At 40.4% G+C, this 16,501-nt stretch overlaps 1 protein-coding gene across 8 annotated transcripts in view; it reads right to left on the bottom strand.

The window, feature by feature from the left end:
• Window positions 1–907: 907 nt before the first annotated feature.
• The window catches only part of epb41l3a (erythrocyte membrane protein band 4.1-like 3a), a 92,477-nt gene continuing 76,883 nt past the window's right edge, over window positions 908–16,501 (bottom strand). For 5 of the 8 annotated variants that reach the window (XM_072680016.1, XM_072680013.1, XM_072680011.1 and 2 more), the window contains 10 exons: window positions 14,562–14,750; window positions 12,210–12,323; window positions 11,257–11,931; window positions 8,726–8,854; window positions 7,272–7,382; window positions 4,319–4,450; window positions 3,790–3,888; window positions 2,559–2,639; window positions 2,117–2,232; window positions 908–1,212 (listed from right to left, as the gene is read on the bottom strand). In XM_072680016.1, coding sequence (XP_072536117.1) covers window positions 2,122–2,232; window positions 2,559–2,639; window positions 3,790–3,888; window positions 4,319–4,450; window positions 7,272–7,382; window positions 8,726–8,854; window positions 11,257–11,931; window positions 12,210–12,323; window positions 14,562–14,750 — 1,641 coding nt within the window. In that variant the 3' untranslated portion in view covers window positions 908–1,212; window positions 2,117–2,121. The remainder of the gene's footprint in view (window positions 1,213–2,116; window positions 2,233–2,558; window positions 2,640–3,789; window positions 3,889–4,318; window positions 4,451–7,271; window positions 7,383–8,725; window positions 8,855–11,256; window positions 11,932–12,209; window positions 12,324–14,561; window positions 14,751–16,501) is intronic. The other 3 variants (XM_072680015.1, XM_072680017.1, XM_072680019.1) reach the window with 3 other exon arrangements.

Genomic DNA, 16,501 nt, shown 5'->3' with positions numbered 1-16,501 from the left:
TCTTCTTCCATGCTCAGCTGTTCAGTCTGACTGCAGATAAGATATTTTAACACCCCCACCCCCCAAAAAGAAATCTCTCATATATTTTTGCCATTTTATTTGAGCTCATGTGGGAAACACATTCAACACGGACTGCAGCGTATGACAGGATGGTGGTGTAAAAAACACACAGGCTAATGACAAACAATAATAATAATAATAATAATAATAATAAAACAAGGGCACAACACATAACTGGAGTAATTTTAGTAATTGTCTATCCAGTTTATTCGATTTAAGGCTCAGGTATGCCACCCTGGGCATGGACAATTTGGGAAATGACTTAAAAACGTGAGGCTGGGAGAGCAGTCACCTTGCAAAGACGTTGCTTTTCAGCAAATACTCTGAATAAGTGACAAGTGTGGTCACAGTGCCAGTCTTCATTTTTGAAGAAGAAAAAAAAAAGCCCACATCTGCCGTTCAGTCTGCAATTTTAAGGGGAACATAAACATAAATGCACATTTAATTCAAGTAAAAACAACAGAATATGTCTCTTCTACTATGCATGATCTACAAAGCGAATGGGTGAATCGTTCATATTCTCATTCAGATAAAGTACGTTCAACATGAGCACATCAGAGGCAGAGGGAGGGGTGATGGAATCAGGTTGTGGAGACTCGCGGCATGAACGGCACACCTATTGCATGGTTAAATACTGTGTGCTCTTACAGATACAGTCTAGTATTATTATTGTTATTATTATTATTTTTTATTATTCGTACTGAGCAGGATTCTAATAAATAAAATGTGTGTATTTGTACCAGTACTATTTTCCAAACGCTTGTCTGCTACATTCCTTCTCCCTTTAGGAGGAGCGCGCAGGGTAGACTGAAATGTACACCGTTGTCATAGAATACGCTCTAAGAGGTATAGGTATATCTTTTATTCTCTTTACAAAAAAGAAAAAATAAAGAAAAAGAAAAGCAGTTGTTCCCTTGTCATGCAATATCAGTCGTCCAGTGCTGGACCAGGCTGCCTGGTAGTAAGCATGTGTTGGAGAGTGTGAGCGTATGTGAGTGTTTTTGCGAGAGGTTACTCCAGCGGTGCACAACTGAAGTAATATCGACTGCTTCGCTTGTGGTGCTGTTTCCGTGGGCGACTTCTCCAAAGCGTCCTTCGTTCGGCGTGGTGTAGACGTGACGTTGCGCCAGGGAGCGTGAGGAGACACTATTCCTAAAAATATATGAACGAAGAATTCATATTAAAGCTTAAAATTTCAAGAGGACCATCAGATTTTCTGATTTCTACTGTCTCCATGAAGGTGTGTTATGGAAATGAGCTATGGAAATGGCCACTGCACCATTTTTACCACTTTACCAAACCAAAGTACGACACATGACAGCATGCGTCATGTGCCTTCAAGTGTGTTATGTGGTATGTGATTATACAGCACAGGTTAATAAGACACTTTAAGGCCATATACATACATGATTTCAACAATTCCGGGTGTTATAAAAGGCATGCAGAAATACAGGGGTTATTAGTTACCTGCGAAGCAAAGATTCTCAAAACATGCTTCCAAAAGGGGCACAGAAGATTTTGACAATAAGAAATATTGCAAGCTAGACCTATTTATAGTAACAATAGACTTCTGTTAATAAACGCACAAACGAGACAATTTTACAAATAAATTGTAAATGTTTAAACAATAAACTGCAGTGCTGCTCATGTCCAGCAGAGTGCACCATACTCTACCAACACTGATCTGTAAAAGGTAATGGATCTAAGAGCGAGGGTTTATTTCAACACCAGCCTTTAAAAACACACAAACCTCCCCATTCATTGCTTATTGTCAAAGCAAAACAACACAAAATAAAATAAAATAAGGAAACTCAAAGCTTGGTTAATATTTAGTTTACAGCACTTCATTCATTCCATGAAGTACAGACAACAGACTGTCTTCAGAACACGTCTGAGTGGGATACAGATGCAAAAGACAAAATATACACAGCCTGTGCAGCCCTGGGGTTAGAATGGCAGCCAGTAGCAGCTCCTGGAGCTTTGGACAGTTAGCGAAGCGGCAGATCAGTTTGCAGTTAGCCAAGTCGAGCAGAGCCAAGGCTGGCTCTTCCCTTACCTTCTTCACTCCTCGCCCTCTTCTGGCGTGATTTCAGTCTCTTTGTGGACCACTACTTTGGTCACTGACATGTCGGGGTGCTGCTCTTTGGCTTCTTTAATGGCCTGAGCCAGGGCCTGGCCCCAGTGGCACCCCCATAACGGCAAAACAAAGAGGTGTGGGGATGGCAATGATGAGAATTATGCCTTAGCAAATGAATGTGGTTTGCATACTATGTTGGACACTGAACAGTATTTTCTGTTTCTGGTCATTAAGTGGCCAAACTGGTGGCTAACAAACAATGCAGAGAAATGATAAAGGTGTAGGCCTAGTAGTACTCATCAGGTCATAGTCAGGGAAACACAATCCTCAGTATTCTATGATGTGTTAAAAACATGGCTAGCCTGCCTAAGAGCTAATAGCTACAGCAGCTCTTTTACTGAACTGGTGGTGTGATTCTCACCTCATCATGGTCGATGTCTGCATCCCCCGAGATGACAATTCTCTTCTCAATCCTCGTTTCTGAGATACCTCCCTTCACAGTCTGATGAAAAGCAAAGACCAGACTCAAAAACATAGCTTGATGTTTAATGATGAACCAAAACACAAATGTCAAAAGACAGTGGTATGTGCAGAACTCTGATATTTAATCTTTACAGTGTAACTTCCAACATATGAACCATGCTACGGAACTACAGCAAGACACAATGTGGTATTGTACCATTTTATTTGCAAGTTTGCATGGTAGCACTGGCTAATAAAATATGGCATCGAGAGTCTCATTTCTGTCAAATGCTGTTTCTCCGAAGCCATTTTAGGAGTTGACAACAGTGAAAGAGAGAAAGTCACTTGCTCAAGTCTGCCACAACAGGGTGCCAAATGCATGTGTATGTTAGCCATGGTGAAAGTGCTTTTTCACAAGGGAGCAACGTGTCGAATCTGCAGATTCCATTCAGTTCTGTTTTCTATCACTACATAACAGACACGATAGGGCGACTCAGTAGCTAAGCAAGGATTCTGTCTGAGAAAGAGTGTTAATCGCATTCAGAATATGTTCAGTAATCGCTTATTAATGTTCTTTTAAATCAGACCATCATGAGAACAGCAGCACTGTGAAATCAGGTTATTAACGTGAAACGGTGTATATAACGCCAGAACTATGTTGTTAAATGTCAGGCTTGTTGTTTAGTTATTTCTTTTCTGGCTCTAATAAAGCCCTTATAACTACAGTTAAATGACTATTTAGGGTTTGTGGTATTGAGTGTGAAGAGAGGTGCTCTGAGGTTAATAGAAAGAGGTGGAACTTTAGATTAATAAAGGGGTCTATTATCATTATGCTTGAGTAGAAATTAGGGCTGCACAATATTAGGAAAAGCTGAAATTGTGGATTTTTTGTTGTTCTGTGATATATATATATATAATAAAAAGAATGATCAAACGTCATGATATGAATAACGCATTCTATGTATTGAATACTGAAGTAAAATAAGATACAATTGGATAGATATCATCTGTCTTTGTCATGGAAAATGAGAAGGCTGGTGGGCTGTAGCATGATGTGTATGATTTTATGATTTATGTGCATGTTGCGATGACAATGCTAAAACGATATATTATGCAGCCCTAGTGGAATTGTATATTCCTCACCATGCATAACCCTACAAAGTGAAGGGAAAAGGTGTAGCAGGCTGTACCTTAGTGATATGTGTTGTGGTGGTTGTACTGGTGGTCTCAGATGTGATGGTCTGGGCACTCATCAGAATGCCTGGCTCTGCGTCACCATCTGTGTCACCCTGTCACCAAGCAAAGCATTACATTTAGACAGGCTGCTACACAGTATGTGCTACACAACATCAAGAAAGCCTGACTTATATCTGATGCCTATCTGAAAGAGAAACAGGTCCTACCCAGATTTTTGCAATTGGTATTAATTCAGCATTAATACACCATCATTTCAACACAATCATTTCTATAAAGGAACACTGAGACGCACATGCAAATCCACACACAACTGATTATCAAGGTCTAGGAACAAAAGATATAAAACACAATAGCACAAAGAAAGCGCTGATTGTATTTACTACGCTGACATGCATGTTTCCCTTCTACTCTAGCGGCAGATTTAAAGGAGACATCACTAAAACAGTGCGGCAATAAGTCTCCACAAATTAAGACTATACATAAAGTATCTATGGAGCAAATACAGGTTTCAGTGGTGTGTACCTGCAGGGCCTCGTATGTTATAGTCTTCATTTCCGTGTGAATCACTGGCATTTCCCCTGCCACCAGCCTCTCTGTCTCGCCCGACAACGCACCGCTAAAGGTTACAACCTCTGTCTGTAGAAGCGAAGACAGCTGGAGAGGGAGCAGAGAAGGGAAAATGAAATTTCTGAAGGTTCTTATCTCTTTCTCTCTCAAGCACACAGTCACATGCACACATGGACCAAGCCCTCCAATGATATTACATGTACAAAACCCACTTGTTACAGGCACAGAATAATAATTCAGTCTTGTGAAAGGCGGCTTTCTCTACCACTAGACTGCCCACTTGCACACATTCATACAGAACACAAACTCACACACAAAGCTGGCTTGCTTACAAGAAATGAAGGGAAAAACACTGTTATTATTCAGGGAAAGAACGCACAGATACACACATTAAAAGCAATAATGCTGCTTATAATAGCCACTCAGCACAGTCAGATTATACACTATATGTCTAAATGTTTGTGTACACCCCTTCTAATGAATGCATTCAGCTACTTTAGGTTACACGATTGCTGACACAGATGTGCAAATGCACACACACAGCGTGTCTTGTGTCTGTAGAGAAGCCTGCCTACATAGGACTCTCTGGAGCAGATAACCATGAACCTTTTATCACCATGCATAATGGCAGGTGTGGGCTAGAGGAGTATAAAGCCCTCCAGCACTGAGCTGTGGAGCAGTGGAACTGTACTTTTGGGATGAGTGTTTAGTTGGGCATGGGGATGGTAATCATCCAACATCCTGATCCCATTAACATTCTTGTTCTTGAATGCAATCAAATCCTCACAGCAATGCTTGATCTAAATCTAGTAGTAAGCTTTCTTCCTTGGACAGTTACTGCAACAAAAGCAGGATAAAAACTTTTTTTCAATACCCTTGATTTTGGAAGAAGGAGCAGGTGTCCACATACTTTTATCCATATAGTGTATATTTTTGCTGTTGCACAAAAACTTCTTTTTTCATGTTTTGACATGAATCTGACAGTGGTTATTCATATTGTGTCAGAATTTCACCAATAGCTCTAGAAATGCTCTAGAATAACGTAAGTGAATTAAATATTCTACACTGACTTCCATTTAAATTAAGGTTTTTCCTTATCCTGCAAAAATTGGAAACAAAATATTTTGGTTGACAGCAATGGCGTGAAATATACAGTGGAGTAGCAACTACTGTGGTGCTACTGTGTTGCTTTTTGCCTCATTCTGAGTAGTCAATTCTCATAGTCATTAGTTCTTTTTAATTCTAGATGCTGGGAGACGTGACACTTTAAATACAGGAATTAAAGTAGCAAAACTGATTACAAGTGAGCATAATAATATTGCCATCATGATTAATTTAGTTATTGTGAGATTGCGTTTCTTGAGCTTACTGTGTATATCTTCAGTACTAAAGGTACTAAAGCACGGTTTGCTTACGGAATCCACAGCTAGACCAGAAACATAAGAATCAAATAACAAATAAAGTCTTGCCTGGAGTTTATACTAATACGATCATGGACATAATTCGAAGCTTGTTTGGTGTCGTCTGCATGGGTTCTGTTAAATTTCTGAAAGCTGCTTTGCTGTGTCTTCTCACACAGAAATGGGGATGTATTCACAGGAGTTGAGGGAGAGTCGGTGAACAAGAGTCGGTGAAACTGTGGTGGTGTGTACATCACTGCCACATTTTGCATGTATGGATACAAAGACACGCTTAAAACTCACATTGCAGTCTTACTGCTTAATTTAACCCCTTAAAAGTCAAGTTATATATATATATATATATACACACACACACACACACACACACACACACACACACATACAAACAATTATCATTGCTGCCACAACAAAATTTCCTGTATCTCCAAAGTTTGACTGTTTTTTACAGTTCGTCAAACTGCCATAAAGAATGTTACAATAAAAATGTGCCAAAATGACTTTTTTTACATTGACTTCTATTTAAAGTAAAGAATGTTTAGTCCTTCTCATGTAAAGATACAAGGTTTTTGTGTTACAGCTATGATATAATGTCTAATTCTATTGAGTTCCGCAATGAGTTACCTTTCCATTTGACTGATATTCTCTTTTTAAGTCTGCAGTTCAGACTTTTATCTTGTTTGTCTCAATGACGGAAATGGCAAATGAGTCTGTCTTCTTCTAGTGAAGATAAATATGGTATTGATTTAAAGATTGGAATCTACATCTTCAAAAGAATTTCTCTGTGTGTGTTGATGATAAATAATAAGTATATAATTACATAATGCTTCTGTTACTGCTGTGACAACTGTGACTTCTTGGGTCTACAACTCTAAGTAGAAACTTGAATGAAGCATCTTTCTCTTCATGCTCACTGATGCACACACCAGCACTGCTTCACAGTGGGACCACCACAGCAAGACGATGCTAACGTCTCAAAGTACAACTGATGGGAGATGTCTGGGGGGTTGAAGGCTTTGGTTTTGAGGACTGGAGCAAAAGCTTGGGATCAGCAGGTTTGGAACTGTGGGGCTACAAGAAAGGGGGGTCACCTCTAGACTGGGTGTATGGAGTTCTACCTCCTCGCTGTGGCCCTCTGCATCCCCCCTCTGCTCTGTGAGCCTGACGGGGGAGCAGGGTGCTACATTGGGCGACTGGTCTCCTGATCCCGCGTCCTCGTCGGTGGACAGAGAGAAGCTTTCACCCCCAGATTCGCTGTCGCTGGGCGAGAGTGGCCGGTCAGCGTCCGTGGGGCTGCAAGGCCCGTCGAATTTAGCAGAGGCCACGCTGGCCGAGTCGCTGGTGGCCTCGTCCGAGTCTGTGTCTGATTCGGACTGGTCTGAGACATGCACAGAGCCACTGGGCTCATCGCAGGGGTCAGCACAAACCTCCATGGCACTTTTTAAGACATCGGGCTCCAAGGGCTCAGCTGGAGAAATGGGTAGCTCTACCTGAGACCGTTCCGATGGTCTATCCTGTTGTTCGTCTTTCAGCTGGTCTTTTCCCAGAAGCTTCGGCGTATCTGCTGTCTCTAGATGACCACTGTCTGGACCTTTAGATGTCTACAATGGAACACAAAGCATCCAAGATCAGAGGTTACATTTAAGATGTAGTTTGCAAAAATGCAGCTTTTATCACATAAAATGGCTAAATCTGTTCTAAAATCATCAAAAGTCAAAAGCCACATTTGAAGTTTTTTTTAAAAAACAAACAAAAAAACTGTAATGCAAAAACCTTGTATCTTCAAGACTGCAGATTTACAGGAGAAAGATAATACCTTTTTTTAACTTTCAATGGAAGCCAATGTAAATTTTTTTATTCCAGGTCAATGGAATAAAGAAAAAACATAAAATATTGAGATACAAGGTTTTGCGAGTTAGCAATGCTATATAACTATTCATAATAACCATGCATCTTTTTTCAAATAATAATTGTAATTATGTATTATGTATATGTTTGATTTTGAACTTTTGCAGGCAACAATCAAAGGCGGCTCTTGTCTTGGCATGGTGATAACCAAGGTCCCAGCAACTTGAATTTTTATCAAACGTCAAAAGCATATTTTGTCTTCAAAGGAAGCCCAAACTGGGTTAAAAGATGTGTGAAAAGCTGTGTGTGAAAGCTTTCCTGTAGCTTGTGGCCTTACTAAACAGCATGAGGAGCCACATGGCTACCGAATCAGGCAAGCACACACAAGAAGACGTGGTTTTGGTGTTAAAAAAAAGTGTGCAAATAGTTCCATACTCCATTTACTACTAATTGCTTGATAGTGGTGTTGATAATGCACTTCTCACACATACACGTTTCCAGTGATTCATTTAGCCATTAGAGAAAAGATTACAAGTTGTTATTACAAGTAATGTGTTCTGAACAGATTTCCAACAGATAAAAGTCTTTGTATTCAAGTTGCTTTCCACTCATCAACCCAAACAAAATCTGTTACAATGAAAATTAACTTCATGTTTTGATTCACTCTTTGATTACTGGGCTAGTAATGGGCTAGATGAGAAAGCAAGAATGTGTTTTGACTTTGAATACGTGTTAGCCTACAGCCTTTGCCCACACTCCAAACAATCTGTCCTTATAAAGCTGTCGTCTGGAAATGGCAAGTGGAACAATAAAGGATGACTTAGAAGATGGCCAACAGAGACGAAATAAAACAAGGACATGACGACCCACAAACCAATAAGACCAGACAGTATGCTTCCCTGCCACATAAAAAAGATGGCATATTGAGTCATAACTGTGCTCAACATTACTGCCCTGAGCATTAGCATTATTACAGAGTAAGCAACCACAGCAGTTCTAGTTCTGTTTTCCATTTCAGAGGGATGTGAAATGCAGTTTTGCTGTGGTTGCTTCCCAAAGCTATACATATCTGAACGCTCTTTCTAGTGTAGTCCACCTTAAAGCCGGCCTGATTATGCACGGAGGTTGGAGAGGACGATCCCCAGCTGCGCGTGCTGATCTGTTCACGAGCAGACTGCAGTAGAGCAGTGAGCTCTGGAGACATCTCATCAAACGTGGGCTTAGGCTGAGCATACACCCACAGACACACACAAACACACACAGAGGTGAAGGGTTAAAACAAACACACATACACACACACAACAGTTAGATGACACATTTGTCTTGACTCTTTGGAAAGAAATATTGTAATAGCATTTTCATTCAGGGTTATTCATAAGAAAGACACGTCATTCCTTATAATTCAAACAGCCAGAAATACTGCTGCCATGCCATGCAACATGGCACATTTAGCTGGGGGAGTTAATATGCAACACGCCGAACATATAGTGGCATGCAAAAGTCTGGGCAGCTGGTCAAAATGTGTGTCACTGTAAACAGTTAAGCGAGCAGATGATGAACTGATCTCTAAAAGACAGTTAAAAAAAGAAGACATTTTTAACAGTTTAAGCAGGATTAGTGTGTTAGTTTCACAGTGTCTTCAAACTTTGTCACAACAATCAGGAGCCTTAGACCTCTCTAAGCAGCTAACTAGCACAAAGTAAGAAATTAAAGTCACAGATACCCACAAAAGCAGAAAAAGGCTATGAGAAGATAGGTAAGCATTTAGCAAAGGTCTCGGTTTAGCAAAGTAATTAAGAAATGATGGAGGTGGATAACTGCTCATGGGATCTCTAGGAAGGCAAATCCGAACAGCTGTTTGCAAAATATCTTCATGGTGGATTTAGCAGACACTGGAGTGGTGGTGTACTGTTCTACTGTGCAGCAACACTTGCACAAATATGACCTTCATGGAAGAATCATCTTTGTCCTCACCACAAAAATCAGCATCAGACATTCTCAAAGAAACATCTGAACAAACCTGATGCATTTGGAAACCAGTCCTGTGGACTGGTGAAGTTAAAACCTAGCATTTTGGCCACCATGAGTAAAGGTATGTGTGGAGAAAAAAGGTGCAAAAGGTCATAAAAAGAACACCTCTCCCACTGTTAAGCACTGGGTTGGACCGATCATGCTTTGGCTTGTGTTGTATGCTTTGAGCTTGTGTGGCACAAGGAACATTTTGTTTGATAGTTTGGAAGAATGGATTCAATTAAATACCAGCAAATTCTAGAAGCAAGTATCATACCCTCGGTAGAAAAGCTGAAGAAGAAAACAAGATAGGATAATGATCCAAAACACACTTCAGAAGATTTTTTTTGCTGAACGTCTTCATCAAATATCTGTGGATAGACCTCAAAAGAGCAGTGCGCGAAAGACGGCCCACGAATCTCACAGAACTAGAAGCCTTTTACAAGGAAGAATGGGCGAAAATCCCCTGAAAAACAATTGACTCTTAGCGGGCTATAAAAAGTGTTCACAAGTTGGATACTTGCCTAAGGCAGTGTTACTAAGTACTGATCATGCAGCGTGCCTTCAATCGCTTCTCCTTTTTCATTACTTTGAAACTTAAAGATTAAACTAAAAAGTCATCTTTATTAAAATATTACAGATTTGATTTGTCCATTTGAACTTTAATCCATTTGGAAATCAGGTCAACTTTTACTCACTTAGGTATTTGCAGTAACAGGAATAGTGACAGAATTTTTGTATGCCACTGTAAATTTGATAGTAGAAAACTTTGATACCCTTAGTTTAAACAAATAGGACTTGTTTTTTTAGGCTGTTTTGATGTGTAAGCAATATGTTTAAAGTGTTCCAGGTGATTTGGCTACAAAAATCACTTACTGCTATAAAAAAAAAACGGTGGAACTTTTTGTGAGCAGTGGCGGGAGGCAGCGTTTCATAACTAAGAACTAACATCTTTCAGTTCCACAGGGACACACACTAATTGAGATACTGCAGCTTTCCCTTTCAAGACCTATGAATTCCAGATCACAAAAGCCACATAAAGTGGGGTTACATCAGTATGCGGAGTTCAGTGTACCCTCTTATGAATAGAACCCTCATCATTCCACATCAAGCAGCATAAACTTCAGAGGAAGCTCAAACGGAAAAGAACTCTGCCATCTCTTCAAACTGTGACTGACGCCAAAGGCATTCCACTGGCATTCCACTTGTGTGACTGTCAGCAGGAGGCCTTGTTTAAAAAAAAGAAAGAGGTGAAATAAAAACAAAAACAAAGCTGCTCATTTGTGTGCCCAAATGAAGTGGGGCAAAGCGGGTCAAAGCTGATTTCACAAAGCAGCAGGCTTAGTACTAAAAGCAGGAGTGACATCAAATTCCATGGTGAGGGATTTGTGTCTAAAATTGTTAAAAGAAAAAAACACTAGCAAACCGAACAAAGGACACATCCAGAGCATTCATAACCATCTAGTGAGGCAGCAAAGCGCTGGCTTTTTTTTTTTTTGGAAGTAATTCATTCCTTTTGTCTATTTTTGAAAGCCAGGCTGAGGAGCTGGAGAGCACAGGGAAATGAGGGCACCACATGGTGGGAAGAGTGCTGTAATTTTCAGGGCGTTATACTACCACTCTGGCTGTTGGGGAGGATTTGGTTAGATAGGAGCTTGGGCCGGAGCTAAGATCCATCGGCATCTTCACTGGAGATCTGAGTGGAGATTTGAGAGGAGATCTCAGCGGGGACCTGAGGGGAGATCTTGGCGTTGGTGGGGCACCACCCCTCAGCGATGGGTCTGTTAGCAACCTCAACTCTGCCCTCTGCGCCTCCCCAATTTCCTCGCTGGAGCGGATGGCCACCACTGTCCTCACAACGTCCCCTGTAGGTTCGGAGGGAGACGGGGTCCTGGCCTCTTTTATGGTGATCACTGGCGCTGTTATAGTTTCTGTAGCTACGACAGCTGCAGCCTCATAGCCTACGGAAAATGGGATAGCTTTCACGGTCGCAGTGCTGCTCTGGTCTGACAGCTTCTTCTTTTCTGCAGGAAGCGATGGGGACGGAAGGTCACCATCGGAAGCGGTCACGATAACGATCTTCCCCGAGGTGGTGTCGTAGGACTTGCCAATCTCCTCTCCCTTGGCTGATGCCTTCTCCACAGCTCCCTCTGAAGGTTTGAGAGCTATGTCCCCCAGAGCCTCGTTGGCAGTTACAGTGCTAGTAACGCCCACTAGTTTGTAGCTGACTATGTTTTTCTTTTCGGGTACCTTAGGAGGAACCTTGTTTATAATTACCCAACCATCAGACTCCTACATACAAGATACAAAGAGGCATGTTAGGCAGCTCTGGATAAGATGCATGAACATTACTCACACTTAAAGCCAACAAAAGCCAGTTGTTAATTTCAAAAACAGACAGATGAGGGCCTATGCATCATTGGGAACACTAGATTGGCCTCAATGTTCCTTTCCTAATGAACACTTTATTAATCCTTTACATCAATTTAAATATGTGGAAAAATGCTTAGAGAATTATGCCAGACTAACACTCACTCAACTATCCCCAAGGTCATTGGCTGTTTACCTACCACATCCACTTTCCTGTCCTCAAGGCTGTCCTGTGCTTCTGTTCCTCCAGCAGCCTCCTCTTCCTCCTCCTCCTCCTCTTCCTCCTCACCCACTGCTTTTGAATCCTCTTTGGTCTGCAAGAAAGACAGAAATAACAGCTACAGTTTAGAACTTTTATTCATTTTCACCTGTTATTTCACCTAAGGTAATACTTTTAGCTATTGTCACACTTCCCTGTCCTGCCTGTTCTGTATGACATCCATAATGCACCTGATGAACTGGTTGAATCACGTTTTTAAAATCAGTGTCACCTGAATTCTAATGTTACCTGTACACCTGTGTATGAACGCATGCCTGTATGTGAATTATTGCACTTCTATTTCAGAGCATCCAGAGCATTATTTTGTTTTTGCCTTTCCCCATTTCTCACATTTCATTTTTGTCTTTTGCCTTGTCCCTTGAACAAACTCTTGTTTGCTGGTTGTTTGGTTTAATGGTTTTGACCCTGTTCATTTTTGACTTTGTCTTTTTGCCTTTACCCATGCACCTTGTATTTGTCATCCTTTTGGCCCTGCTTATTTTTGACTGGGCTTTTTTGTATTGGTTTATTTTACATCCACAAGTCTGGTTCTGTTTAATAATGTTACACCTAAAGAGTTCTACAATAATGTGCTGTTTACTGTGTGGAAGATTAAATGTGATTAATTAAAAATGACTGATTATGATTGATGTAGAGCCTGTTATTATAAATGGATCCATTGTTAGTAATCATCTTAATGTGTTTTAGTCTCTTTCTTGCTTTCTCTCTCTGTTCTTCTTTACTGCTTTTGAAGAAAGGTTTTGGCTATTCAGGTTTAGGCTATTGGGGTCTTCATGGCCCTTGTGTAAGAGTAATGCATTAAATTTGTGCTCTGAACATGCTGTTTACACTGTTTCACAGGTGTCACTAAATTGGCGATAAGGGACCAGCAAGATTTAACATAAAGGGAGAGCATGGTGTTCTTTTCCAACATATTGTCGCTGTCCAATTTAACACACGTATCTCCAAACTGGTGACTTTACAGAAGAAGGCAAAAAAGCTCCTAACTCTGAATGGAAGTAAAATAAATGTATTATTTAGAGCATTTCTATTGGTCCAGTAATCCAGAATTATTTACACAGTGTAAAGAGTTCAAACCATGCAGAAAACTACAAATGGACAAAGCTGGAGATACATGATTTGCATTGGACAGCAGCGATATGCATCTATGTGCAAGTGTAATCTGTTACTTATACCCACACCTTGTGATTAAACTTCAGAGTGAGGTATTATGCCAAAAATCTCTGTGTTCTGGGCTTGTTATTATTTACTTTGAGCTTTAATTTATAAAACAATCCACTACAACTCGCAAATAAAAAAATATATATTGGTAATTTTTGCACTTAAAGCACAAAAAGGTGGACACGAAGGCTGCTGTTGTGGGGCTGTTTTCCTTGCAATGTTCTCACCTCTATCAATCACTATGTTGTCTGAAACGCCAACACAGTCCTCATCAGACAGAGAAGGTCATTCTTACTAGCTTTAAACTCCACTTGAATTACAATTTAACCTAATGTTAGTGATCTTTAAAATGTTATGATCAACTCACAGTTCTTTAGTATCAAAGTCATAGCTTTACTCTTTTGACAGTGATTTTTATATTGATTAACTTCGTCAAGAGGCCACAAGAAGAGCATAAAAGCATAGGCAAAATGCATTACATAAAGACATAAATACATGAACAAATTATCCTTGGGCTGATGCCTTTGATCAATGTACACCGTTTCACTGTTTCAGGCAAATATCAACAAAAGGGTCTCATTCGTGAAATGGATGGAAAGACATCTCTCTCCTGATTCTAGTACATCTATAGAACAAGATGAACATTTCTTGAACACTCTCTTAAAAAGACTGCTGCAGCAGTAGCTATTTGAGGCTCTCTCTGCACCTGACCTCTCCGACTTTTATGGGAATCATTTGCTGCCACCTCATTTACAGCCATGCAGCAAAAATCAATTCAGCTTTGTCTTCTGAGGCAAATCGTTCACTGCTCTTATCTGAGGCTACGCCTCCTTCCATTCACTTCCATTTCGAGGAGCCTGTTTTTTAAAAACAAGCCCCCATCATTTCCCCAGCATCTGTCAGCTGCCGCTGTTACAGCACTAATGTCTCAAGGTTAAGAGAGCTGACTGTAATTCTGCCAGCACATTCAACACATCATCCTGAGAATGTTTCAGTAAGAATTGTCTGTAAGCTACAGCTGTAAAGTGGCGCATCATGAGAGAATACTAAACCTGTCTGAATAGTAAGTGTGTGCTGCTGGTTGAATGGTTAGATTGGTGGCCATGCTTACATCCTCAGGCACTAAGGGTTCAATCATAGGGGCCTCATCCAACCGGGGGGATCGCAGCGGGGATGAAGAAAGGCGCTTCTCCCACTCAGTCAGGCCTGACTTATCAGCGCCTCCCTCTAGGAAAGTCCTCTTCAGTTCACTAATGTTGGTCTGGTGCTTAAGCAGCTCGTCGGGTGTTTTATCCACCTCCTGAGAAAGCATAAAAGCAATTCTAATGAAGATGTAGAACCATTATCATCTTCATTATTAATGCTAAAAAGGACAAGGAGGTGAAGGAGAAGGCAGAGAAGAAGAAGAATTGAGGACAAGGAGAAGACATTTGCTTTTTAGAAAGAAACACACTGCACTAAAGAGAAAGTCAGCAACACAAATATACATACCATTAAAAAAGCAGGTCAATGTCTTTTTTTATCTTAAATAAAAAAAAAATTCTGAAGGGCAAAACAGTTTTGGACTGGCAATGCCAATGGAGAAAGCGGTTTTACAGCTTGGATTTGCCATTTAAATAAGTGGATGTAAAGATTCTGTACCAGTTTAGAGGTTCTTTACACACACACATTTGAAAAAATCATTGAGTCAAAAGCGGTTCTTCTATCACATTGCTCAAAGAACGCCTTGTAGTTTTTTATATTTTTGTATGTAACCAGTTTTTAGTATATAATAAAGTATGGTATATAATATATTTGTACACTACAGAAATCTGCACAGATCAGCCCTAACATTGGTACCACCAGCCTAATATTAATATTAGGGCCCCCTTTGTGTTGCCACAACAGATCTGACCATTCAAGACATGGGCTCCTCAAGACCTCTGTGGTGTTCTGTGTTCTGTGGTATCTGGCACTAAGACGTTACAAGTCCTATAAGTTGTAAGGTGGGGTCACCATGGATTACATAAATGAGACCCTAAGATCATGTTTGATGGTTCCCTGATTGTGCTTTTTGGGAACACTTCTGGTAGGTACTGACCACTGCATACCAGAAAAAATAGATGCTCTGATTGATCTTTCCTGCTTTTAGCACACCGCCTTCAAAACCAGATGCCACAGTAGATAAAGGTAATCAATGCTTTTCACTTTACCTCTCAGTGGTGCTAATGTTATGGCTGATCTGTGTAAATAATTCTTTGCTATTTACCTAGTCTGCTATACTATTAATACTGAATGTGGCCGCTGGTTTGTGCAGTTAGGGAAGAAAAGAGCAAGCTTTCCCAACAGAACCACAAACAGAACCACAGAACACATTACTAATGTTCATTAAATTACTTAACATGGTACAGCAAGAAACACAATTAACCACAATCAACTCCACACCTTGCAGTGTTAGTAGCTGAGGCCTCTCTGGAAAATTAGGAGTTAGAAGTACAAACTTTTAGTGAGCACACCGACATATATAGATTTTACACAGTGGCACTTGAAATGATTCAACCCCCATTGGGGTAATGGTAAATTAGGGATATTAGTAAAATGTACAATAAACCAATCAAACAAGAACTGCAAACTGCATATCTCACACAACTGATATAACAAGTCTGTCCTTTCTCCACATTTATCACAAATTCTGCAGTCTCAGAATTATTCAACCCCTGACATGACAAGAGTATTTAGTGCTTAGTAGAGCACCCTTTTGCTTTTATGGCCTGCTGCAAATGTGATGCATAGCCAGACACCAGATTCTGGCAGCTTTGCCCATTCTTCAAATACTCTTGGGTTTGCGTGCTGCAACCACCTTCTTCAAATTCCACCAAAGATTTCCTATTTGCAGCAGGTCATAACAGCAAAGGGGTACTCTAAGGACACTGATCATAAAAGGGTTGCAGTTGTCATTAAAACTGGCATTTTGTGTTGTTGTGGGAGAAAGCACTTGTTATATTAGTTGAGTTTTTTAAATGTTCTTGTTTGATTGGTTTATTGCAAACAGCGGAAAGTTTGCTAAAAAGC

The sequence above is a fragment of the Salminus brasiliensis genome, chromosome 5 (genome assembly GCF_030463535.1).
Source record: "Salminus brasiliensis chromosome 5, fSalBra1.hap2, whole genome shotgun sequence".
Lineage (NCBI taxonomy): Eukaryota > Metazoa > Chordata > Actinopteri > Characiformes > Bryconidae > Salminus > Salminus brasiliensis.
This window is presented reverse-complemented; position numbering and strand designations above follow the sequence as displayed.